The following is a 27,958-nucleotide window of genomic DNA, read 5'->3' on the forward strand; positions in this document are numbered from 1 at the left end:
AAGCCGCAGGCTGCTCTAAGGGCCTTCCTTGCAGGCATCCTGAACCAGCACCCTGTTTACAAAAGCCCAGGCCCTTTCGGCCCAAGGTCTCTGTTCCACCCAAAAAAAACACCGTGTATATAACACTCCCTCACTTTACAACTCTGTGTTCTCTCATCCAGAGGCATACGTTTTTCTTTTACACTAATGCCGCCAAGTTAATTTTTGTGATATGTTTGTGCTGAACTGTCACCATTCAGGAAGTGCTACTGGTAATGGAAAGGCTGTCACCATGGGTGAGGCCTCCACTCAGGGGGCTGTGGACAAGCCACCTGCGGCCCCAGCACGCTGCGGGTGGCTAGTCAGGCCTGTGCTCACTGTTTCTGGCACATAGAAGATGCTGCGGATACTGAGAGGGGCGTCCGTCTTGTAGTGCAGAGTGTAGCGGGGCTTGTCATGGGCCTGAGCGATGTAGCAGTAGAATTCCTCGTGCTGCTCCTTGCCCACGTCCTTGGGGTCCATCATCCAGAGGGCCTGGAAATGGAGATTCACAGAGAATATTATGTTCAAGACACATCCTCACACAGCCACGTGGGGCTGAGCTGGGGGGGCTTGTGGCAGCTGGCTGCTAGTGAGTATTTCCTGAGGATGAGCCAAGGACCAGCCTCCTGGGACAGGCAGGGTGGTGGCCTCACATGCAAACCCCTCTCTCTGCCTCCAGCCTCATCCACTCTAGCACGGGGGTAACGGGTGTCCCAGAATGGGTGGGTGTGGGGCCCACAAAGAAAGACACACCAAAGGCTCTGAGAACAAGCACCCCCTCTCCAGGACAGTGTGTTCAGAAGGGTCGACCAGCAGGCAGGATCTGGACGTGCACACATATAATGAACACTTGCCATCAATGGATAAATGGATAAACACATGGTCTAGCCATACAATGAAATATTATTCAGTCCTAAAAAGGACATAATGAACCTTAAAAACATTATAAGAGGCCAAACACAAAAGGCCACATTGTGCCAGATTCCATTTATGTGAGATGTCCAGAACACGCCCTGGCTGGTGTGTGTCAACAGACTGAGTGCTGGCCTGTGAGTTGAAGGGTCGCTGGTTTGATTCCTGGTCAGGGCACATGACTGGGTTGCAGGCCAGGTCCCCCGTCGGGAGTGTGTGAGAGGCAACTGACCAATGTAGCTCTCACACATTGCTGTTTCTCTACCTCTCTTTCTCCCTTCCCTTCCTTCTCTCTAAAAGTAAATAAACAAAATCTTTGAAAAGAAAAAAAGGAAATGTCCAGAACAGGTTAATCCACAGAGACAGAAATTAGACTGTGGTTGCTAAAGACAGGGGTTAGGGGGTTGGGGAGTGACGGCTAATGGGTACAGGGGGTTTTTTCGGAGTGATGAAAATGTTCTAGAATTCACTGCGGTGATGGTTGCATGACTGAATACACTAAAGACCTATATACTGCAAGAGTGAAATGTGTGCGGTGTGTGCACCACAGCTCGTGCTCATGGGTAGCGTCTGGAGGCGGGGGGGTCTCATTTGCACCGCGGACCTCGCCTCTCCACAAAGAACACCTCATTCTGGGGTCTGACAGCATCGCCCAGTCCCACCTCTGCCCATCCAGCCCCAAAAGGTACGGGCCTCCACAGCTGCCTGAGCCCTTCAAGCAGCTGAAGGTCTCACCTGCAAGGTATTCATGCGCTTTCCGTTAAGGTACAGTGGGAAGCTGACGAAGTTACTGTATTTTGTCACCACATCTGCAGGAGACAAAAGAAGAACAGTAACTACAGGAGGCTTCTAGAAATAAAAGCTCAGAAAGTTGCTGCAGGGGTAACTCAGCAGGCCGGGGAGGACGCATCAGTGCCATAGCTGTGTCATAGGTGAGAAGCCAAGACACAGCAGGGAGGCGCCTATGAGACCATGCCCCTTCCTTCTGGTATCATAAATATGGTTTTATGAGCTCACAGTGAGCCCTGGAAAGCCCTCAGCACCTTCAATAAGCACTGAGTAAGACACGGACAGGGAAAACCACCACACAGAAGCACCCACTCTGGTTCTCAGTGAAGCGTGGGCTCAGGCCAGCTGGATGCGCAGGCCAGCAACGCCTGACAACCCAGGAAGGACGATGAAAGGACGGTGTGAGACCCTCAAGTAAATGAGGATGCAGCACTGCCCAAAGGGAAGAAGACAGAGCAGAACCTGACTTTGCCAGCAGTCAGGAGGCTCAGCCTTGCCCCATGGTCCTACACGGAGTCAGCCCAGATTCTGTCCTTGGAGGGCCCAGGCAGTCAACCCCAGGAAGCCTCCAAACTCTGCCCCTGGGTCTCCCGCACACTCCCACCCAGACAGAATCTCCTAAAACACGTCATCAGGACGTGCCTTGCTGACCTGGTGCCGCCACCCACATGTCCACGGAGGCCCAGGCTCCCACTCACCTCGAACCCGGGCCTCGCTAGCAAATTCTCTGCAGTCTGGTTTGAGGTGGACGATGATTTTGGTCCCAGTTCTAACTCCTGAGGCTTCAGCGATTTCAAATACTCCAGAGCTAAGACACATAGGAGAGGGAAAGCCAGTTTCATATATTACTACTGACAAACCCTATACAGCGAGTCCAGTGATTCTTCCTTGGTTTTCACAAGAAGAGACCAAACTGACACAAAGAAAGGAAGCCACAGTACCACCCTTTCTGAACCCAGCTGAGCCCTAGGCCACAAACTTTCTGTCTGGGACAATGGCCACTGCAATGTGGGATGTGGGGCTCTCCCGTTCCCTCAGGACACCGCTTCTCAGGAGCACAACCTCTTGAGCTTTATGTTCACCTGAGCGGGCCTGGGCGCTGTGCCAGACACTGTGAGGAAAACAGGCAGAGGCTTGGAAACTGCCTCTAACTCCCATGTTAACTTCTTGCATTTCTGAGCCTCTAGCAGAGGCCAGGTGTCTCCGTGACAGCAGAGAAACTGTTTCAGAAGTAAAAGAGGAGATTATAAACCCCTAACAAGTCGCTACCTCGTTGCTACCTTGGTCCAAGTTTAATCTTAGCACTGTTTACTTGGGATAAAACAGAAATCTTAATTCTGACTGAGAGAGATGAGCTGTGCTCTGGCCAGGCTTCCTCTCACATGTGCTACTAAAACCACAGCAGCAGACAGAAGACTCAGTCAGGAAAGGAGATTTCAGAAAGAAAGTTTGGGGCCTGCTGAAACAAATGTTTACATTTGGCTAAGGTACTATCCTCCTCAAATACAGTGTCGAGATCATTTTGTAACATGGCACCTAACTAAATCGTAAGAAATGCCTCCCGTGCACGCTAGAGAGCAAAGCAAGCATCTTTGTGGGGAAACGTCTGAGGCCTGAGCTGGTAGAAAAGCAGGGCCAGGCCAGTGGGTCAAACCTGGAAACTCCAGGTTCAGCAGGAGTGAAGAATGAGCTCCCACACAACAAAGTCCATGGAGGCCATACAGAGTAACGGGGCACCAGGGGTCAGCCAAACCGTGAATGAAGGAGCTGCATCTGGGATGGTCCGCCCTCCAGTACACAGTCATGGAGCCCAAACAGACACCACAGGCTGTAAGGATCAGGAAGTAGCTGGCTCCTCAAAGAGTGAGATTCAGGCTTCTGATAAAAGGCCCAGGAAGGCCTGCTGGCATTTTCTAAGGGTCTTTCTAAATGAAGTGGCAATGCTTCAGCTGCATCCCATTCTGCACATCAGGTGACACTTTGCTGCAGTGGTTCCAGAGCAGGGGGGACATTCCCTGTGTATGACTTGGGGGCCCTCCTGTCACTTACTCACCCATCTGAAAGCCACTGGTAACCAGGGCTGCCCGGGCTGGCTGAGCGGGAAAAGACTTCAACTCTGTCGGCCACCATGAAAGCCGAGTAGAAACCCACTCCAAACTGGCCAATGATCTTGCTGCTGGCCTCTGCCTGGTTCTGCAGCGCATCCAGAAAGGCCTGCAGTGGCAAAGACTGGTCAGAGGAGGGCATCCCCTTCCCCAGAAAGAACTGATATTTCTGACTCCCTGTGCACTCTAACAAGGGTTAAGATTGCATTTAATCCTCAAGACAAACCACATTAAATATTTTTCACCCCATTTTACACACAGACAACAACGACACAGGACAGTAAAGTGACTTGCCCGAAGACCCCAAGCTGGGAGGCAGAGGGACTGGTTTTATACTTGATTCACAGGGCCTATAACCCTGCCTGTTGGCCACTGGCCTGCGGGTGACACGCTCTGGGTGTGAGGAAGAGGCAGTGTGAGCGACTGTATGCATCCTCCCTGCAGGAAAGAGAGGAACTGCAGCTTCTTGGCTGGGCAGCCTCTGAGCTTCAGGAGATGAAGGGAGTGTGACACACATGCCTAGGTGCCTTCTGCGTGTCTTTAGACACGAAGCTTCATGGGGAAACGATACATACCAAGAACAAGCTTTGTACAGTACTGCAAGGCACTTAACTACTGTAACCCATGTAATCAAACTTCCTAAGATTAAAAATCAAATAAAATGAACACACTCATTGTTATGAGTACTGTCCAACAGGACATTCTGAAATGAAATAAATGTTTTCTATGGTTTAATATGGTAGCTGCTGACCTCATTTGGCTACTGAGCACTTGAACAGTGGCTAGTACAACCAAGGAACTGAATTTTAAATTGTATTTAACTTTAAATTCAATCGGCCACATGTTGCTAGTGGCTACTGTATGAGACAGCACAGACTTACCTAGATAGAAATACAACAATAAATGTAATGGGGGGAGTAAATTATGATGAAGTTTCTTCAAAGCAGAAATTTCTGTAAATCACTTTGGACCAGTAATTAGACAATTGTCAAGCACTTGGCACAAAGTTGCCATTGTAGGTACCAGTTAGGCCCCCAAAAACAAACAAAATGTGCCCTGACTGGTGTGGGTGGCTCCGTGTGTTGGGCATCACCCCTGAAACAGAAACGTTGCTGGTTCGATTCCCAGTCAGGGCACATGCCTGGGTTGTGCACCAGGTCGCCACTGGGGGCGTGTGAGAGGCAACTGATGGACGTTTCTCTCCCACATTGACACTTCTCTCTCCCTCCCTTTTCCTGTCTGTAAAAATAAATAAATAAAATCTTTAAACAAACAAACAAAAAGCACTAGTCACCAAGGAGTGGTACAAGGGCAGCTGAGGGCCACCGGCCTCTGTCTTGGGCTGGCAGAAAAGCCACTGGAGGAGGTCACCTTGTCTACTAACACTTGCCTCCCCTCACAGGCGTCAAGTTGCACCAGCAACCCACCATCCCCACTGGGCGCGCTATCTCCACAGGGGGATTATGAAGAACCACCCTGCCCACAGAGCCAGCAGGCCAACTTTATTCTTGTGAACTGTGTTGTCTGAGAAGAATATTTATTTCTGCCTACTCTCTTTGCCTCAAGCCTATGCAGCTCAAGTATCTCTGAGAAATGACTTGTAGAAAATGGCATACTCCAGACTCAGACCAACAGGCTTTGAACCTAGGGCTGGTCAATTACTATCTATCTGTGAAATACTTACTGCAGCCTTTTCAACTATAAAATAATAAATTTCCTCAGCTGTCCCCCCGACAATACAGTGAAATCATGTCACACAGCATTTCCACAGCACCAACACAGAGCACTCACACCAGAGAACATTCATACTGAAGCTGGCGTTCAGCGCACGCGGGGACCAGAGCTCTCTGGTGGCAGCTGCCCTTCAAAGAGAGGAAGAAGGGAGCACTGAGGGGGCCTTACCTTTGACCCCGACCTGGCGATTGTACCGAGGTTGGACACCAACTCTTCTTGTGTCATCCCGATGCCAGTGTCCTAAGGAGAGAAACACACTAACAACACAGCGCTGGCACCTGGAGAGGTAGGACGAGGTGTGTGGACAGCCCTGGGGCACAGGTGGCATCAACTGCACTTGCCAGCCAGGGCTCAGCCAAGTAATGCCACAGAGTCATCAGAAAAGGCAGATTCCAGTCACATCAGCCACACCTCACAAGAAAACCAAACTAGAGGCTAGACATGTAGCTCAAAGAGAAAAAAATCAACTAAAAAATTGAGCTGTACAGAGTTTCACTTGATTTTTGACAAAAGTTCCAAAGTAATTTGATGGAGAAATTAAAAATAAATGGTGCTGAAACACTGGATAGCCACATGCAAAAAATAAATCTCAACCCTGACCTTACACTGTACATAAAAATGGGATCATACACCCAAATGTAAGAGCTAAGACTGTAACACTTCTAAAAGAAAATACAGGAGAATTAACTTTGGAATAGACAAAGATTTCTTAGCCACTAAAACCATGTAGTATAAAAGAAAAAAAATGATAAACTGGACTTCATTAAAATTAAAAATAATACTTCCAAAGCCAACCCTAAGAAAATAAACAGGCAAGCCACACACTGGGAGAAGATACCTGCAAAGTGTATAACTGATACAGGATTTTTATTAAGAATATAAAAAGAACTCTTACAGTTCAATAAAGACAAACAACCTGATTAAAAATAAGCAAAAAATCTGAGTAGACATTTCACAGAAGATACACGAATGACAAACACATGAAAAAATGCTCAACAGCATCCATCATTAAGGAAATGCAAATTAAAAACCACAATGAGATACCCACTAGAATGGCTACGATTAAAAACACTGACAGTAACAACTGATGGTAAGGTTGTGAAGCACCTGGAATTCTCAAATGCTGCTATTAGAAATGCAGAATTGGACAGGCAATTTGGAAAAGTTTGGCAGTTAGGCATTCACCTTATAACCAAACAATCCCACTTCTGGGTATTTACCCGGGAGAAATGAAAACATATGTCTACACAAAAACTTAAACTCGAATGTTCACAGCAGTTTTATTCCTAACATCCTCAAACTACGCGCATCAACTGGTGAGTGGACAAACTGTGGCACTATATCCATACAGCAATAAAAAGGAACAGGCTGCTGCTATGTGCAACAACACAGATGAACCTCAGAAGCACTATGCTTGGCTAAAGAAGTCAGACTCAAAAGACTACCAACTTTGTAACTCCATTTCTGTGAAATCCTAGAAAATACAAAAGCATGGTGACAGAAAGCAGATCAGTGGTTGCTAGGGGCACGGAAGACGGAAGGGAATACTGGGGCGAGGACATCATGATGGCACGGCGGTTACACGAAAGTGTGCCCTGGTCCAAGAAACCAATGAACTGTGCATTTGAACTTGGTGAATTTTACTGTACATAAATCATATCTCAATAAAACTTATTAAAACAACAAAGAAAGGCATACACATACACAGACCAGAGAGAATAAGTGAACAAGAGAGCACAAGAGATGCCCTATAGCACAATCATGAGCAGGTCAACCAGTGTGCTTGGCAGAGGCAGGAAGTCCAAATGAAAAATGCCCGCCCCGAGCCCAACGGAGGCGCATCCTGCCACCCCCGCAGAGACACCCCCCACCCCCACAGTTCTTCCAATGACCCTGGGATGAGAGGTCCCAAAGCAACTATCTCTGGAACAAAATGTCCCCTTCAGGGCCTCGGCCTGATGAACTTCCTTTGCCGATGTAACTTTTTGACCTCAAAATGTTCAAAAGGTTGCATTAGCAACCAAAAGTATTGCTTCTTATAAAGCAGGACTATTAATCCAAATAACAGGCTAAGACTAAAAACAGTACTACAGAATATTTAATCATAGGGAAATCTGCATTACAAACAGACAAGTACAGTTAAAAATATGAGAAATACTCAATAAGAATATAAAAAAATGAAACCCACATCATTGTATTAACCACTGTAACCCAAATAAATTAAATGCAAATATTTTTAAACTATGAAGAATATCTTAAAAATAATGTGTAGTTTAAAAAACGTGTTTATAAAAGTATGTTTAGATATGTGAATAAATGCATAGATACCAGAAATCTAAATATACTAAAATGTTAACAGTAGTTATCTTTGAACAATGCAGTGATTTTAAACTTTCTTTTCTACTTATTTGTGTTTTCCTAATTTTCTATATTAAACCAAGAGTTATTGTAACTGCAAAGATGGCCAGCACAACACTTGAGGCCTAGAGATGTAACAAAAAGGCAGGTCCACTTCCTCTACCCCAGTGTGTGAAGAGGGCCACTGTCCAGTTACTTCTGTGACTAGAGCTGCCAGTGACTACTGCACAAGAGGCAGGGAGGCACGCCACTTGTAAGGACACAGGAGGAGGTACCTGGATTGTGATGGTGCCTTTCTCAGTGTCAGTCTGCAAGTGAATCTCCATCTCTGGCAGCGTTTGGCCTTCAGACACCAGCTTGTGACGCATTTTTTCCAAGGCATCACTAGCATTGGAGATCAGCTCCCGTATAAACACCTACAGGAATGAAGACAAAATGCTAGCACTGCAGGATCTATTTGGTTAGCAGCATTTGCTGCAACTGCTAAAAGGCAGGGGAGAAATACCACGGAATATTCAGTCTTTTAACCGTAAAGACTTTCCACTGTACTCAAAGGCAGTTTCTCCAGGGCAGGTCACAAAATGGCTAAAGGCAATCGATTCTCCCTGACACAGCTTTAGATACTAAACTCTACTGTTCCTTGCTGAAAATCAAGCCTGAAGTTAGGTGTCAATCTGTTAACTAAAAATTTAAAAAGAACCCTCTGAGGAACCACTTCTGTCCCATTTATTGCCCAGGGATGACAAAATATTTCCCAAACATCTTTCTCCTGCTCACTGAAGAAAGACTCTCTGGCTTCATTTAATGTAGGATCATAAAAAACCAGACCTACCACGTTCAGGATAAAAAAGGGCCACACATTATCTGAAAAGCACCTTTACCGCTAACAGACCTTCCACATACAGTGAGACCAGCACACAGGTTGAGCGGGGAGGAAGTGGTCTGATCTGACCATCCCCAAAAAACAGCAGCTGGATGCCACAGAGAAAAGTGAATATAATATTTAATAGCATAAGACCTGGATATATTCCCTGAAAAGTCCCTTTAAACTTTGGAATCTGGTACTTTACAGTTCCTCTAAATTCTGCTTTGCAACCTAGCAATAATGAGCACAGAAACGGAGGCTCATTTGTTCTCTAATTTTTTCATGGTCTGTCATCCCTAGATGAGTTTCAATCTCCTCAAAACAGTCCTTGGTAAGCCCTTCCTGCTCTGCTCTACAGAGGTCCAGGGGATCTTCTCCTTCCAGCCCGGAGCCCCCACTCATCTGAGGGTGGTACACCAGTGCACAAGAGAAGGGCTCCCTCGTTAATATATGGGGGGATTTTAAATTATCAGCAAAATACATTAATCTCCAGAATCAACCTGGCCCAAAGAATCATCTGGATATATGTACCCAAACAGATTTTGGTAAAAATACTCTTGCTGGTAGCTAAGATCAGGACCTGTCCAAATTTAATGCATTTTCACAGTTAATATACTACCTGGCATTTCCCTAGAACAGTATAAGAACAGTTTTCCAAAGAAACCTTCCTAATGATGGGAGTGATCAAAAGGCACCGCACCTCTTTTTCTGAGTACAAGGAACGGGCAACAATGTCCAGAAGCTTCTTTGTCTCAGCCTGGAATTCATGTTTGGAAACAGAACCTGGTAATGAATCACAGATACAACCAATAAAGTTTAATTTCTTCTTCCATGGGAGAATATGCTATGTAACATTCAAAAGAATGTTTAAGGCAACAAGTTTTAAACATTCTGCAAAAGACTAAACAAGAAAGAAAGAAACCAATTCTCTGGGGCTTTAAGGCAGGAGGTCCCAGGAGCAGAATGAACCCAGCGGTTCCTCTCGTTCTCCACAGAAAGGAGCAAAGTTCTCACCCGCCTCCCACCACTGAGCCCTGCACACCTGGGGTCTGGGCTACCTCAAGGGTCTTTAAAGGCAAGCACTACCCAAAATGTCCAGTCATGAGAACTGGGCTGGGTCCAACAACCAGACACTGGATTTTATTCTTCAAAACAGTGGTTTCCACATTAATTACTTAGAAAGCAAAATAACAAGACAACCTCACTCTCTTCTTCACCTAAACATTGAAGATTCTATTGTCTCATTTGAAAGCCAGATATGGACCCACTTTAGGACTGGCTCTAGAGACTGCTTCTCTATACTTCTTAGGGAAGAAAGAACAACTTTAGCATGTGGTCCTGCATCGACAGGGCTAATACTGAGTTTCCTTCCTGCTTCCATGATTATTAGCAGATGTGCCATGAATCACTACTCAGAAGTTGCCCCGTGAACCCACAGGTGACCACCAGGGGGCGCAAGACACACCTGAATGAAAGTCAAAGTTCCTAGGGACGCACACATTCCTTGTTTTTGGACACCCTCCCTCTCTCTGGCCAAGACCTTCCTGCATCTGAAGCAAGTGGGTGGCTCCCTCAATCATTATTACCTCTACCTCAAAAACCTCCCCTCGCAAGCCAGCCAGGAGCTAAGCGTTCCCATACCCCAACCCAGCTGAACCCACTACCCTGCACAGTCTCTGTGCTGCTGATGATGGAATGGAGGGGCTCCTCCTTCGGGTCCTCAGCAGCTTGAGAGCTGAATGGACGTCCAGTGTGGAAGCTCAAAGCCAGATTTCGCCTGGGGCAACTGGACTGGACTGGGGTCCTCCAAGGGCACAGAACTGATTTTCCTAAAAAGACAAACATGCACAAAGAAGGAGAGTTAATAAACCTTCAGGAACAGATACCCTAATGTGTTCAAAAACATTATTTGCTAGCAGATCCTCACACATGCCTAATACCAATAAAGTATCAGAACTTGGGCAGAGTTCCAGAGACAGGCAGTGGCCGTTCGGCACCGCTACCCACTTAAGTCCCACAGTGAGATCTCGTACAAACCCCCGAACTCAAATATCCCTCATGCCTCAGTGCTCACAGCCCTCACAGAAGCCTGCTTAAGGGACAGGCCTTTGTAACTGCAATGAAAAACTGGAGAAAACGCATCCCTCTAAAAGGAATCCAAACTTGTAAGTGTTAATATTCTGAAACAGTCTTGTCTTCTAAAGAATCTTAGTTGACTCCTTTCTTATTTTTTTTTTTTTGTCCGAAACTGTCAGAGTTTTTTAAGATTAGTTTATTTAAAAACTGAAAAGCAGTGTGAGTGATCTCTTTTACCTATAACCAGGAAGGGACCTTACACTGTCTCTCATATTTGTTTTCTATAACGTGCTCGGCACAGTGGACCAAGAACCACTGCAAGGGAACACGGAAAACCCGTCATTTGACACTGCTATCCCCACTGGCTGACAGATGCATCTTCTGCCTTCAGATGCTGCAAACACATGCAAACACCTTCCCTGGACGTGGCAGGAATCAAGCCTTACTAGCAGCCCCTCAAGACAGTGGCATGCACCGGCTCCAGGACCACCAGCCTGGGGACCGGCATCCGTCAAGTATGTGCTTTATGACCAATGCTTCCAAAGATACAGGTCAGACATGCAAGACCCTCTGTGTGAAAGTCTAGATTTTACTGAACTGTGCCTGACTGGCATGCACTATACATGTGGAATGGACAGAAAGGAGTGATTCAGAATGTCCAGAAATAATCTGACAGTTTTAAAAATCAACGCATCAACTTCACATGTCTACAAGGTATAAAAACTTGACTTTTCTCTAAGCTTATTCCTGGATTTATAAATAACATGGCTTTAGCATTTACTTCTATGCAGAATACTTTAAAAACATCTTTTATAACTCAAAAAAATATTCAATTTCTAAACAGTCTAAATATTTAATTATCTGTACCTTATTGCAGTGTTCACTTTATCCATACAGCTAAAAAAAATTCTGGGCTATTTCTTTCTCATGGAATTAAATATTTGGTTAGAGAGTTGAATGAACCAGGGGTTGCCCTGGTCTGCACCACGCCAGCGGTACTGAAGTCCCTGAGCGCCCCGCCAGCCCCTAGCCCCTGGCCCCAGGCAGAGAGACCACGGGTGAGCTCTTTCCACCAGGGACAGCACTCATGGACATACCTGGATACGTGAGCAGGTTCCCCACCAAAGGTGGGGGCCCTCTGCTTTAAAGCACTGTTGAACTTCAGGGACGAAACCAGTGAGAGTGGGGTAATGAAGAGATGTTTGAGGGAAGTCTGATCTCAGGACAGGATCTGGATTTGAATGGTACAAGGAACACTGACTCCAAACGGACGGACAGGAGTGGAACTGTCAGAGGCACTAAAATGAGGATGAAGGAGGCCGTCCAGGAGGGAGCAGGAAGCTCAGCAATCACCGACCGGTGGCGTCCTTCACCACGTTGCCATGTGAGCAGCCTCCACAAACACTGAAAACATTTTAGATACTCTTTCATCTAATATTCCTCTTAACACATTCCACCTGGCAATTACTCCCTTCTACCTGGCGCCAGGGAAGGACAGATGCAGTCTTTCAGAGTCTTCGTCCAGTGGTGACATGCAGGTAGCACTTACCATGGTCCCTGCCCCGCCTCCAGCTACAAGGGCCTCCCCTGTGCAGTCCCTTGTCCCTGTATACCTTTGAGCTGGTCTCCTGCAACGTTTTCTACAATCCATTCCTTCAATTTCTACACATTCATCTTCTAACACCAATTCCAACTTACTTCCCCAACTTTGGAGGATTTATTCCTGAATGCAATCTCATCAACTCTAAATGCTTCAGATTGGTATTCCAGGCCCTCCACCAAACCAACGAAATCCTACCTCCTTCTAGAAGCCCCAGCCCAGCAGATTTGATGACATCTTTCATGCCCTTATGCCTTATTTGTAGGGTCACCGACGCTGGGGTGTCTCCGTCCTTCTCTCCCAACACCATCAAGCTTGGTCTTGGCATATAGGGAGAGGAGCACCTCATAAGTTCCTATTCACACACCCCCTCCTCGAAACATCAGAAAACACACCACACCCTCAAGAAGAGGTGCTGGTTTTCCTCACTGGTTTTTATTTGGAGTAAAATATTCTGAATCCATTCCACTTGCATAAAAGCAGAAATTACTGAACTGATCATTTATCCTCACTTCCTGTCCCACCTTGCTCTGCTAAAAGTCCTTTTCTTGACATGTCTTTTGTCCTCAGAAAAGAATAGTTGCATTCCCCCATTGCATCTCAGCTAAAACCATCCCTATCCCAAAGGAAACCAGAAATCATAGAAAATCAAAAAGTTCCAAGACTAATGGCTCTTAGTATTTTGAGATCCACATAAACTACCTCTTCTAAACTTGCTTCTAGATTGATGTGGTGGCAGGAAAAGGGGACTAGCTGTTTATAACTAGCATACTTTTTTAAAATTTCCAATCTTGTATGTATAAAAACGTTAATCAAGAACACATCTTAGGCCCTGGCCTTATGGCTCAGTTGTTTGGAATGTTGGTCCATGCATTGAAAAGCTGCCAGTTTGATTTCCGATCATAGCACACACCTAGATTGAGGGCTCAATCCCTGGTTGGGGTGCATACAAAAGGCAGCCAATTGATGTTTCTCTTTCTAAAATAAATGGAAACATGTCCTTGGGTGAGGATTTAAAAAAGAACACATCTTAGAGATAATTCCAAATCACTACAGAAAGCTGTTTATTTTTTTTAACAAGCACAAAATATTCTACTATAATAGGTAGGTGTTCAACTAATGAGTGTTTAAACTTCTTCCAGTCTTGTGTTATTGAAAATAATACTCCAAAATGCTAAAGAGTTATATACTACTTGCTACTCTTCATGGAAGAAAGACAGGAATACAGGAAAATATCTGTTTCCATTCATCTGGGAAAGAAAAAAACAAAAAAAAAAACAACAAAAAACAGGAAAGATAAACCACAAACTAGTAAGAGCACGTATTCGTTTCCTTAGGGCTGCTGTAACCAAGTCCAACAAACTGGGTGTACAAAAACAACAGAAACTTCTTCTCTCAAGTGTGGGGTCCGGAAAGCCAAAATGAAGGTGTTGGCAGGGTTAATTCCCTCTGGAGGCTCTGAGGGAGTCTGTCCACACCTCTCCCCCAAGTTGCTGGCATTGGCCGCAATCCTTGGTACTCCTTGGCTGGTAGGTGCCTCTCTCCCATCTCTGCCTCTGTCACCATATAGCTTTCTCTTCCCTGAGTGCATACCCTGTGTCCAAATTTACCTCTTTTTTTAAAAAGAATTTTTATTTCTTGATTTTAGAGTTAGAGGAAGGGAAGGAGGGAGGGTAAGAAGAGAAAGGAGGAAGGGAAGGAAAAAGAGAGAAGCACCAATTTGTTGCCCCACTTGTTGGTGCATTCATCGGTTGCTTCTTGCATGCTGCCCTGACCAGAGACCAAATCCGCACCCTTGGCACATCGGGACGACACTTTAACCAATTTAGCTATCTGGTCAGGGCCCAAATTTACCTCTTCTTATAAGGACAACAGTTACACTGGATTTGGGGCGCACTCTAATACAACATAATGTTATCTTAACTGACTACATTTCCAAACAAGGTTCAGAGAGTCAGGACTTGGACATACCTTTCTGGGGCACACAAGTCAAACCAGAAGAAACTGACTGCCTACAGGGGTGTGTGTGTGTTAGTTTCCTAGGGATGCTATGGAAAAGGACCACAGACTGGGCAGCTTAAACAACAAAAACGTATCATCTCACAGTATTGGAGGCTATTAGTCCAAAATCAAAGTGTCAGCAGAACTGATTCCTTCTGAAGCTGTGAAGGAGAATCTGTTCTAGGCTGCTCTTCTGGCTCCTATAGCCTCAGGTGCTCCTTGGCTTCTGGACGGTCATCTTCTCCCTGTGTCTTCACATCATTTTCCCTCTGTCTGTCCAAATTCCCTTCCCTCTTTTTTAAGGTTTATTTTATTCTCATTCAAGAGAGAGAGGAAGGGAGAGAGGGAAACATGGACACCAGAAAGAGACACTGATCGGCCGCCCCCTGCACACTCCCCAACCAGGGATCAAGCCTGCAACCTGGGCATGTGTCCTGACCAGGACTCGAACCAGCAACCTTTCGGTTATGGGACAATATTCTAACCAACTGAGCCACACTGGACAAGGCCAAATTTCCCCTTTTTATAAGGACATAGACACACTGGATTAAGGTCCACCTTAATGACCTCATCTTAACTTGATCACATGCAAGGACCCTATTTCCAAATAAGGTCACATTCATAGGTGTTGGGTGGGGGCGGGGGCAGCTACACAATAAAATGGAAAGAATAAGGGGTTGGGAACAGGGTATCAGAGCTCAAAGGAATGTGACACTTCAGAGGATACCTTTTTGAGGATGACTCTTAGAACTGTGGTAGTATTTCACATGCCCAGAAAGTAAATAATTAAGAGCAACCAAGGTTGTGGGGAAGAACAAATGAAACACAAACAGTAACAAATGTTCAAAGCTTTATCAAAAGCAATCTAATCACGCTGGAAAAAGAAAATAATTAACCTAAGGAACTTCAGAACATGGTACTCTGACTATATATTGTAAAGTTAACCCCCAAAGGGACTGCATACATTTATTGCAGCAAAAATTGTTAGCAATCCTGAAGCTGCTATAGCATGTACTAGGGTCAGGCAAGTAAGTACATGGTGGTCCTTGGGTCAGGAAAAAAGTGTTACATGTAAGGAGAGGGGAGGAACCTTGTGGCGCTACACTGAAACTGGAAGGCATCAGTATGAACTAGTGATTTTTTCCAGATACACAAAGACCTGATATAGAAATAAATATTGAGGTGCATGTTGTGTGCATGAGTATACATACATGCACTTCCTAGCTTTCTCCACTGACATGCCTAGAGGCAACGACACCCCAGGAGCAATGGGCACACCTGGCGCCGGGGAGAATGGCCATCCAGGGACTGCCCAATTGAAAGTCCCAATTCTCAGGAAGCACCTTTGTCCTGGGCAAACCTCCCTGGCAGCAGATGTTGGTTTGTAAATACAATCCTCCACCAAAAGGAACCAGGGCCGCTGGAGATAAGACTGGAATACCGTGTCGTACCAGAAAGTGATGAAGGACCTAGAAATGACGGAGCATGCGAAGAGGATGCAGGCTCCAACAGGAAGGTGCTCCCAATGGCAAAATCTAGGACATTCTGAGCAACAAGATAATGAAAGTAATGGACTATAAACTGACAAACACCCATAAACAAGTACTAGATCCTGGCCAGGAACTTCATATCATCATCTCAATATGCCAAGGCTGAGGGTTTGATCCTCAATCAGGCACATACAAGAATCAACCAACAAATGAAGAAATAAGTAGAACAACAAACCAATGTTTCTCTCTCCCCACTTCCTCCCTCTCTGTCTAAAGTCAATTTCTTTTTTAGAAAAAAGACACTGAATTCTTTTTTTTTAAATATATTTGTCTCTGCCTCCCCCCCACCACTTTCCCTTGCCCCCTCCTTCCTTCCCTCCCTCAGCTCTTCCCCTTTGGTTTTGTCCATGAGTCCCTGCTATATGTTCCTTGTAAAGTCAACTTTTTAAGAAAAGTATCTGTTAGTTAAAAAATAATAAACGAGTGGGGGAGGGGAGAAAGGACCTCTTCATTACAGAAGAATTACAACTAATAAATGTATAGTAAGCATAGTAATAGTTGTGACAGGTATAAATTACTGATGGATATTTAAAGGTCCACCAGAAACAAAATACTTGCATAATCTCAATAAAATCAAGATCTTATTGATTTTAAAGAGAAAAACAGTTTACCATGGAGAAAGTGGCAAATATCCCTAAGCGACCACGATCACAATCAGCCCGCATGAGACGAGCCAACATCCTTGAACTAGAGCGGTGAGGCGGCATGGCCTCCCCTGTTGTGTTCCTGCCAAAATGCATCTCAATCTAATCCTAAGAAAACATCGGACAAACCCGAATTGAAGGACATCCTACAAAATAACTGGTCAAAGGCAGCAAGGTCCTGAAGGACAAAGACTGAGGACCCAATACAGACTGGAGGAGACTAAAGAAACATAACTATAGGACTCTGAACAAGAAAAAGGACAGCGATGGGAATACCGGCTAAATCACAGTAAGATCAGCAGATTAACTATAGTATTGTGTCATTGTTATTTCAGTTGTCAATAGTTGTACCATGGTTATATAAGATAATAATTTTAAGGGAAACCAGGTGAAAGGAGAGGGAATCCTGAGTACCAGTTTTGTAACATCTCTGTAAAGTACGGTATTATTTCAAAATAACAGAGTGCTTTAAGAAATATTCTTGTACATGTGTCATTCCATTTATGCATGACTTTACATCCTAGTACACAACTAGAAATAAAATTACCAGGTCCAAGGTTATGTCCAGTTTAAATTACGGTCAGTGCTGCCAAGTCACCCTCCAGAGAGGCTCTATCAGTTTACATTCCCATCAGCAACATATGAGAGTATGTATCACCCCAAACATCTGCCAACACAGTATTATGAAACTTTTGGGTCTTTGCCTGTCAGGTTTTTTAAAAACTTCACTGTAGTTTTCATTTACATTTCTCTTATTATAAGCAGTATTGAACATCTATCCATACTTAAAAATATTTTCTATTTTCGTTTTTTTCTATTTTTTTTATTTTTTTATTGTTCATACACATTTGTCTCCACCTTCCCACCACCACTTCCCTCCACACCTCCCTCCCTCAATCCTTCCCCACTTTGGCTTTGTCCATGGGTCCTTTATACATACGCTTTGACCCAAAGAATATGGGGCTTTGACCCATATTCTTTGATTCTGTTGGGTTTCTTTTTTCTTTCAATGTCGCTGGTTATCTTTTCCTTGCTTGTTTGTTTTGTTGGTTAGGTTCCACGTATAGGTGAGATCATATGGCATTTGTCTTTCACCGCTTGGCTTATTTCACTTAGCATAATGCTCTCCAGTTCCATCCATGCTGTCATGAAAGGGAGCAGCTCTTTCTTTCTCCTGTGCAGTATTCCACTGTGTAAATGCACCAGTTTTAGAATCCACTCATTTACTGATGGGCACTTAGGCTGCTTCCAGCACTTGGCTATTGTAAATTGTGCTGCTATGAACATTGGGGTGCATAGGTTCTTTTGAATTGGTGTTACAGGATTCTTAGGGTATAATCCCAGCAGTGGAATCCCTGGGTCAAAAGGCAGTTCCATTATTAGCTTTTTGAGGAAATTCCATACTATTTTCCACAGTGGCTGCACCAGTCTGCATTCCCACCAACAGTGTACTAGTGTTCCCTTTTCTCCACAGCCTCGCCACCCCTGTTGTTTGTTGACCTGTATATGATGGCCATTCTGACTGGTGTGAAGTGGTATCTCATTGTGGTTTTAATTTGCATTTCCCTGATGGCTAGTGATGCTGCACATCCTTTCATATGTTTCTGGGCCCTCTGTATCTCCTCCTTGGAGAAGGGTCTGTCCAGGTCCTTTGCCCATTTTTTAATTGGATTGTTTGTCTTCTTGGAGCAGAGTCATGTGAGCTCTTTATATATTTTGGAGATCAAACCCCTTTCTGAGGTATCAATGGCAAATATATTTTACCATACAGTTGGTTCCCTTTTCATTTTGCTGATGTTTTCTTTAGCCGTGCAGAAGCTTATTTTTTTGTTAATGAACTTTTGATATCCCCTGATTATTTTTCTACCATATTTTCCATCCTTTTTCTTACTGATTTGTAAGATCTCTTTATATATTAAAGAATTAGTTTGTTTGTAAAGGCTTTTGTCACTCTAAGATTAAACAATTCTCCCATCTTTTATTTTTCCTATATCCTTTGTTTTTTTTTCCCCCATTTAGGACTCAAAATACTTTAAAAAAGATTTAACATAAGCCTTCATAGTTTCAAAAAGGGAAAAAAACAAGCAATCTATTATTTCCAACAAGGAATTTAAGACTTTCCAATGTAATTATAAGATTACATTAGTCAAGAGCACTATTTAGAGCAGGTTTGATTACAGGTTAACTGAACTGTCTACAATGACTTCAAGAATAACCCAATAATGCAATAAATTGACCTGAACTAGATATAAACATACTCTGCACAGTATCTGTCTTCATGTTTCCTCTACACCCTATGGGAAAACCACAAACCTCAGTGTCAGGTTACAATGTCACAATGTTAATCTATTTGGTGGTTTGGGGTTGCACAGAATGGGAAGCACCAATAATTTGAATCTCACAAAACACACACACAGACACAGACACCTGCCAGTGTTCATGCTCTTTCCTCTACTTGCAACCACATTCCAACTTTCCACCTGCACTGCTTCAGGAACCATCATGAGGCTCTCTCTTCCATCAAGCCTCTTGTCCCTAAGTTCACAATAATCTCTCTCTACTACAAACTCAGAGCACTTATTTTCTGTGCTGCTTACTTAAAACTTCCGCTATACACCAGCTTGTGGCATTTCTTCTACTATTACCTTTTTGTTAATGTATAACTTACGTCACCAAATTAACAAGCTTGTATTTCTTAATGGCAAAATTTTTCAAGGCAAGAACATCCATATTTCCTGGGGTGCCAAAGAATCTAGTAGAGAAGCAGCTCTTTTTAAAATCATGTAACTTTATCACTATGCTCAAGCAGAACATTTTGTTAGCCAACAGATGGCATTAGCAGTCCCGCAAGACCATTTTTAACTAGTAAGCAGCAATTAAAAATGCAACTGCCCACAGGAACCAACAAGTGAGGCAAATGATTCAAAACACAATAGGTATTTCTTTTCCTTCAAAAAAAAAAGAAGAAGAAATCACCCATCTTTCCCTTCTGTCAGCCACAGTCCTTACTATGGTTTTGTTTCATAACTACATCTTAAGTTACTCACTTTAGATACAGATACACAGCATTTTAAGCTGTAAAAAAAAACACTGATTGTTTTTCTAGAATTAAATACCACAATCAGAAAATCTCCCACTTTACCAAGTATGATATAAATAAAAACTATTTCACTTTTTTGGTTTAACTCCACTACACAGAGGGGCTACTTCCTATATGGCTCAGGTGTAACCTACCAACGAAACTTCCTATGGGCAACAACCATGAACTTAGGAACAACAACAGAAAGACCACCTGAAGGCTCTAGAGAATGGACAAAAGCAGGCAGTCCGAAGGAGAGTTGACACTGGGAGGAAGGAAACAGCACAGAATGAAGGTAGGTTCAATGAAGGGTAGCTAAAACTACAAGAGCAAATGTAGACAATGTGCATTTTTTCTGGCCTGAAGAACCCAGAGGACAGATTGGAATAACGATAGAAGCTGAAAAGTGAGGGGGGAACACAGAAGGAGAGGGTCAAAGGAAGGGTGCCCTAGATTCTCTGAATACATTCTTCTAAGTCTCTGGCTGATTGCCTGAGCCATGCACGTGTGGGGCAAAATGCAAGGAGCCCTGTTAAGGATAAGAAAATAGAACTGCTGCCTAAGAGAAAGTGTTTCCAGTTGGTGTCCAACCAGGTTAATGGCCCACTTAAAAACAGCTCTTCATAAGAAGATAACAAAATCCAGACACTACAAAAAGTAACATCCATATTGTCCAGGATGCTGAACAATAAAAAGTTACTTGAGCCCTGACTGGTGTGTCTCAGTTGGTTGGGTACAGTCCCACAAAGCAAAAGGTCGTAGTTCAATTCTCGATGACACAAGGCACATGCCTGGGTTGCAGGCCAGGTCCTCAGCAGGGGGCACATGAAATGCAACCACACATTGATGTTTTCCTCCCTCTCTTCCCCCCTCTAAAAATAAGTAAATAAAAACTTTAAAAAGTTACTTAACATACAGAGAAATAGGAAAATGTGACTCTTGCTCAAGAGAAGCATCAGTCAATGCAGACTGGTGTCAAAAAAATCCAGATGTTGGGCCAAGGTGAGGACATAGGTAGATACACTTTGCCTTCTCGCACAACTAAAAGGACAACAAATTTAAAAACAAAAAATAACCAGAACTGCCAGAAAACAGAACTGTATGGAAGTCCGACAACCAAGGAGCTAAAGAAGAAATATTCATCCAGACTAGTAGGAGGGGCAGAGACAGGCAGCCAGGGCAGAGAGGACACACAGAAAGGCAGCAGTGGGTGGAGGACCTGGCGGTCCCACATCTGCATACAGATAAACTGTGAGGAACAGCTGGGAACGAGACAGACCACGCAATCCAGGGTTCCAGTGCAGGGAAAAAAGCCTTAAAACCCCTGGAGGTAAAAACCTGGGGAGGTTGTGGCAGCAGGAGAAACTTCCAGCCTCACAGGACAGTCTGCTGGAGAGACCCACAGGGTCCATTAGTATGTACACAAACCCACCCACCCAGGAATCAGCATTAGAAGGGCCCAATTTGCTTGTGGGTAGTGGGGGAAGTGACTGAAAGCCAGCCAGGAGCTGAGCAAGCGGCATTATTCCCTCTCAGACCCCTCCCCACATACAGCGTCACAACACAACAACATGGGTTGCCCCATCCTGGCGAACACCGAAGGCTCTGGCCCCTCCCAACATAACAGGCCCCCTGAGACAGAAAAATATGGCCCAAATGAAAGAAAAGATCAAAGTTCCAAAAATAGAATTAAATGAAGAACAGATAGCCAACCTATCAGATGCACAGTTCAAAACACTGGTAATCTGGATGCTCACTGAATTGGTTGAGTATGGTCGTAAAATGGAAGAAAAAGTGAAGGCTATGCAAAGTGAAATAAAAATTTACAGGGAACCAACAGTAAAGGGAAGGAAACCAGGACTCAAATCAATGACTGGGAGAAGGAAGAGATAAACATTCAACCAGAACAGAATGAAGAAACAATAACTCAGAAAAATGAGAGGCTTAGGAACCTCTGGGACAACGTGAAATGTTCTAACATCCTAATCATAGGTGTGCCAGAAGAAGAAGAAGAGGAAGAAATTGAAAACTTCTATGAAAAAATAATGAAGGAGAACTTCCCCAATCTTGCCAAGCAAATAGACTTCCAGGAGATCCAGGAAGCTCAGAGACTCCCAAAGAAGGTGGACCCAAGGAAGCACACACCAAGGCACATCATAATTACATTACCCAAGATTAAAGATAAGGAGAGAATCTTTAAAGCAGCATGACAGTTACCTACAAAGGAGTTCCCATAAAGCTATCAGCTGATTTCTCAAAAGAAACCTTGCAGGCAAGAAGGGGCTGGCAAGAAGTATTCAAAGTCAAGAAAAGCAAAGACCTTTATCCAAGATTACTCTACCGAGCAAAGCTATCATTTAGAATGGAAGGACAGATAAAGTGCTTCCCAGATAAGGTCAAGTTAAAGGAGTTGATCATTGCCAAGCCCTTACTAAATGAAAAGTTAAAGGGACTTATCTAAGAAAAAGAAGATCAAAACTATGAACAGTAAAATGACAACAAACTCACAACTATCAACAACTGAATCTAAAACAAAACAAAACAAAACAAAAACAAACTAAGCAAACAACTAGAACAGGAATAGAATCACAGAAGTGGAGATCAGAGGGGAGGGAGAGGGAGAAATGGGAGAATGGGGGAAAAGGTACAGGGAATAAGCAGCCTAAATAGTAGGTACAAAATAGACAGGGAGAGGTTAAGAATAGTATAGGAAGTGGAGAGGCCAAAGAACTTATATGTACAACCCATGGTCATAAACTAAGGGGTGGTGGGGTGGAATGGCTGGTGGGACAGGAGGTGCAGGGTGGAGGGGAATAAAGGGAGGGAAAAATATGGGACAACTATAATAGTATAATTAATAAAATATATATTTTTTAAAAAGTCCCAAGAATACTAAGCACTGGATGGGACTGTGGAGCAAAGGGGACTTTCCCTCTCTGCTGGTGGAGTATACAGTGATACAACTCTTCTTAGAAATTAATTCTGCATCACTTAGTAAGTCAGAACATACCAAATGAGCCAATCATTCCATTTAGGTATATGTCAGGAATTATAAAGAAATTAAGGTATATTCATACAGCAGAATAAACAGGAAAAATAATAAACTACACCATTAGCATGGAGAAAACTAAGAAAAAATAATGATCCAAGAAAGCAAAGTCCCAGCAGAATACATACAATATACTTTCAATACAGTCTGTGTGTATACATACATACAGCGTGGGGCAAAAGTGGGAAAACAGTTTATTCTTGTATAATTATTTATTAATTATTGTATTATTTTCCAAATGAACTGTAAATCTACTTTTGCCCCACCCTGTATGTTCAGTAATACAAAGAAAAACAAGGGACTAAAAACCAGAAAATTCAAGTCAGTGGTTACCTCTGGGAGAGACTGACTGAGATGCATCTGGGAGGAACACGCAGGGCCTTTGAGGGACTGCTAATTTCTATTTAAGCTAGATAATGGGTATTCATTTTTATGCTTATTTTTAAAACAGCACATACAAATTGTATGCATTCCTTTTTAAATGGAAGTGTGGGCAGGGGGGCAGTTCCCTGACTGGTGTGGCTCAGGTGGCTGGGCACTGTCCCACAACGTGAAAGGTCGCAGATTCGATTCCCAGTTGCAGATTCGTTCTCCAGTCAGGACATGTATGAGAAGCAACCGATCGATGTTTGTCTCTCATGCGGATGTTTCTCCCCTCTCTCTCTCCCTCCCTTCCTCCCCCTCTCTTAAAAAAACAAAAAAAGGAAGAGGGGAAAGTGAAAGAAAATAAAGCTGGGGGTAGCAGGGCTAGCCACCAACTTCAACCTTTCTGAGTCATTTTGAACTTGCAAAAAAAAGAGATGTACACACAGCCTTTCAGAACTTACCGTGATACAAGCTGAGGAATTCTCTGCAGTGTCACCCATGGGCTGGGGGCTGGATCCCCTTCCAGCTCACCCGGAACAGTAGGTAAGTCCAAGTTGCAGCCAGGCCTGCAGGTATGAAGCGCAGGCAGCTGCAGGAAGAGTGCAGGGCCTGGGAGGCCCAGCATAACTCGATCAACATTCCCGATCTCAGGCGCCCCTTTTTTGGTACTGTGTTCCAGTTCAGAAAATAGTTAATCTTTACCAGCTCAGATAAAGGGAGAGATGTGAACAGAGTTGCTCCTTTCAGGCAGTACTTCTGGTGACCCTGAGGAGAAACCACTCAGGTCAGCAGGGAACAGCTGGAGCCCAGTGGAAGGCAATTTAGCCAAATCCATCAAGTTTACAAAATGTATATAACTTTTAATCTGGAAATTTCTTTTAAGGACTTCATTCTATGGATACATCTGAACCAGTACTGGAAAACATTTAAATGTTTTGTCTACAGAAGACTAGCAAATACGCCATGGTGCCTCCCAACAAGCAACTACGACTAGATAGCTATTAGAAACAAACAAACCAAAGAACAACGAAACTCCATGTGCCAATACAGCAAGCTCTCCAAGATCTACTAAATAACTAACAGAATAGAGAAAAATGTATATCCTTGTAAAAGATATATATATATATATATATCTGTACTATACATACTGACAGGATACACAAGCAACTAGTAACGGTGATGAACTATGAAGATGGGAGAGGAAATGGAGAGGAGGACTGAAGTGACAGCAAGACTTCTCAGTGGATCACCAAATAAATAAGTACTCAAAACAATAATTAAACTCTTAAAAAAATCTGCTATCACAAAAGAGCCCCTTCTTACCAACGGTCAATGTCAGGGATCACGTGAAGGCCCAAACAGATACACCAGATGAGGATCCAGTGTACAGGTCCCTCAGGAGTCAGGAGTTAATGACCAGGCTGAGGGTTATCAGTAGAGGGTTACTAAATAAATTATACATACAAGGTCTGTCCAGAAAAAGTCCAACCATTGTTAACATAATGAGAACGGTTTGCGCAACATCAATGTAACCAAGAAGCCAAGGAGAGTGGACTGGAATATACATGCATGAACAGTGACAACTTCACTGACTGTACTAGTCAGTGGGGACTGAGGTGTCACTGTGCTATGTACAATGTTTCTTCTATCTTGTATCTCCTTCAATAAATGTCTCTATTTTTCATATTATATGGCTGGATACCTTCTGGACAGACCGCGTATAAAACTGAACATTCTGAAACACAGCAAAATGAGGCAGCTCTATGTGAAGTGTCCTGATGCTGAATTATCTCTAAGATATATTAAGGAAAAAAACTGGTCCAGAACAGTGGTTTGCACTTGCTATCATGATGTTTAAATATCTATCTACATGTATACACATATACACATAAATTCTCATAAGCCAAACATCTATCTGTGAGACAAAACCCGACAAACTGGCTAAGGGGACTGCCACCAGAGGGAAACCAGAGTCTGAGGGTGGCAGTGAGGTGTGCTTTTCACGGCACACACCTTTGTGTCTTTTGAATTTTGTACTATGTATATCAATAAGCTATTTACAAAATAACCTATTTATAAAAATTACCCAATTATTGACAAGTGCCCGTTAGGATGGTGGCATGGGTAACTGTGGTACTCAGATCCTCCCACAAACATATCAAAATTACAACTAAACTGTAGGACCATCATTCAGAATCACCTGAAATCTAACTGAATGGAAGCCCTACAACTATAGATATAAAGAAGCCATGTCGAGGCTGGTAGGAGGGTGGAGAAATGGAACAGGCTGATCCCAAACCAACCTGTGTCAGGTAAAAATCAGGAGGGACATCTCTGCTGCAGAGATCGCACCTGCGGAGTGAATGGTCTCTGTCCCATACCAGGCCCTTCGGCACAGTATTCCAGTGCTGGGAAAAGATCGCCATAACTTCTGGCTATGAAAACCAATGGAGACCGTAGGATAGTGAGACAGAGGGGCTGCAGAAATTTCAGGCGTTCCTCTAGACAGGGTCCACGTGTGGACTTACGTGGACTCACTTGCTCTGAGCTCCAGCATTAGGGCAGCATCTCAAAAGGTACCGGGAACGTATGGGGAGGAACTAAATTGTCTGGCATCAGGGTGAGAGCCGAAGGGGCAGATCTCTCCCAGACGTAAGTGCTGGCAGAGGCCATTGTCCTTTTCTGAGCCCTCTCCTGCAACAGAGATGGCAAGTGTCGTATTTAGGTCTCTATCAACCTGGCTCACTCTGTTTGCCATACCCTAGTAATTCCTTGAGGCCCTGCCCTACCCAGCTTGCCAGCCCTTTCCAGTAGCTTTTCTACACAAAGGGCTTATTTTGGCTTATGCTTCAGATTCTCCTAAAATCTCTCAAACAAGCAGCAGCCAGCCTTGGCATGCTCCATAGCTCATGCTAAATGGCCCCAGGTCTAGCACTAGAGGCAGCTGGCCTTCGCTCACAGCTTGGCCTCTCCTGGGCACCTTCAAGCCCAGCACAAATAACAGTCACCTGCATATCACTTTGTAGCTTATGCCAGGTGGCCCCAGGCAAGGCACAGGTGACGGGCGACCTTGGCCTGCACCTCCTGGGCAGTTCCAGAGCCAGCACACCTAGTAGACAGCTTCAGACCACCTCAAAGGACCACCCAATCACTTCCACAAGCGACACACTCAAGGGGCAAAATGAGTGAGCACCAGAGCCCCCACTGAAGTTAAGTCCTGCTCTGTGGGGTTGGCCCCTGTACAGCTGATCCTCCGTGTGGTCACAGCCAGTCCTTGAAGCCAGTCCTTGTGACCTGGGGGGTAAGTCCCTGCCACTGATCCGCCAACAGCAATCAAGGCTCAACTACAACAGGAGGGTGCACAAGTGCGGGGGCAGGGGTGGGGTCAGTACACCTGGAGCTCACTGGTGCTCTGACCAGGGAGGCTGTGCCACTGGGTCCTACAGGACACCTACTACATAAGACCGCTCTACCAAGACCAGGAGACACAGAAGCTCTACCAATACATAGACACGAACACTGGGAGGCAGCCAAAATGAGGAGACAAAAAATGTGTCCCAAATAAAAGAACAGAAGAAACTCCAGAAAAAGAACTAAACAAAATGGAGACAAGCAATCTACCAGATGCAGAGTTCAGAACACTGGTTATAAGGACACTCAATGAACTCAGGGGAAGAGCAGATGAACTTAGTGAGAACTTCAACAAAAAGACAGGAAATACAAAAAACAGAAAACGAAAAAAAGAACCAGTCAGAAATACAGACTAGATTAACAGAAATGAAAAATACATTACAGGGAATCAACAGTGGAGTAGATGAAGCAGACCAAATAATAAATTTAGAAAATAAGGAAGCAGAAAACACCCAATCAGAAAAACAAAAAGAAAAAAGAATCCCCCCAAAATGAGGACAGTTTAAAGAGCATGTGGGACAACTTCAAGTATACCAACATTTGCATCATGGGGGTGCCAGAAGGAGTCGAAGAAATTGAAAACCTATTGAAAAAATGGTGACAGAAAACTTCCTTAACTTGGTGAAGGAAACAGATATGTAAGTCCAGGAAGTACAGAGTCTCAAACAAGATGAATCCAAAGAAGCCCAAACCAAGATACATCATAATAAAGATGCAAAAGGTTAAAGACAAAGACTTTTAAAAGCAGCAAGAGAAAAGTAGTTACCTACAAGAAAGTTCCCATAAGACTGCCAACAGATTTCTTAACAGAAATTTTGCAGGCCAGGAGAGATTGGCTAGAAATATTCAAAGTGATGAAAAACAAGGACCTACAACCAAGGTTACCCAGAAAAGCTGTCATTTAGAATCAAGACAGATAAAGAGCTTCCCAGACAATGAAAAGCTAAAGGAGGTCATCACCACCTAACCAGTATTACAAGAAATGTCAAAGGGTTTTCTGTAAGAAGAAAAAAAATATAAAAAATATGAATAATGGCAATAAGTGCACATCTATCAACAATTACTTTAAATAAAAATGGATTAAATGCTCTGATCAAGACATATGGAGGCTGAATGGATAACAAAACAAGGTCCTCATATATTTCATCTATGGAAACTCACTTCAGATTGAAAGACATACAGACTGAAAGGGATGGAAAAAGGTATTTCATGAAAATGAAAACAAATAAACAAAAAGCTGTAGTGGCAATACTTATACCAGAGAGAACAGACCTTAAAACCAAGGCTATATAACAAGAGACAAAGAAGAACCCAGCAATTCCACTTCTGGGTATTTACCCTAAGAAACCCAAAAAAGTAAACTGAAAAGATATATACATCCATATGTTCATTACAGCA

At 43.8% G+C, this 27,958-nt stretch overlaps 1 protein-coding gene across 2 annotated transcripts in view; it reads right to left on the reverse strand.

Moving 5' to 3' along the window:
* The window catches only part of TRAP1 (TNF receptor associated protein 1), a 60,167-nt gene that overhangs the window by 15,556 nt on the left and 16,653 nt on the right, over positions 1-27,958 (reverse strand). For both annotated transcript variants that reach the window (XM_054589510.1, XM_054589509.1), the window contains exons 2-9: positions 10,449-10,613; positions 9,485-9,567; positions 8,195-8,335; positions 5,730-5,801; positions 3,776-3,936; positions 2,421-2,530; positions 1,669-1,742; positions 358-513 (exon numbers count right to left, since the gene is read on the reverse strand). In XM_054589510.1, coding sequence (XP_054445485.1) covers positions 358-513; positions 1,669-1,742; positions 2,421-2,530; positions 3,776-3,936; positions 5,730-5,801; positions 8,195-8,335; positions 9,485-9,567; positions 10,449-10,613 — 962 coding nt within the window. The remainder of the gene's footprint in view (positions 1-357; positions 514-1,668; positions 1,743-2,420; positions 2,531-3,775; positions 3,937-5,729; positions 5,802-8,194; positions 8,336-9,484; positions 9,568-10,448; positions 10,614-27,958) is intronic.

This window comes from Pteronotus mesoamericanus, unplaced genomic scaffold (assembly GCF_021234165.1).
Source record: "Pteronotus mesoamericanus isolate MK-2021 breed Mesoamerican mustached bat unplaced genomic scaffold, CSHL_Meso_final scaffold_167, whole genome shotgun sequence".
Taxonomy (NCBI): domain Eukaryota; kingdom Metazoa; phylum Chordata; class Mammalia; order Chiroptera; family Mormoopidae; genus Pteronotus; species Pteronotus mesoamericanus.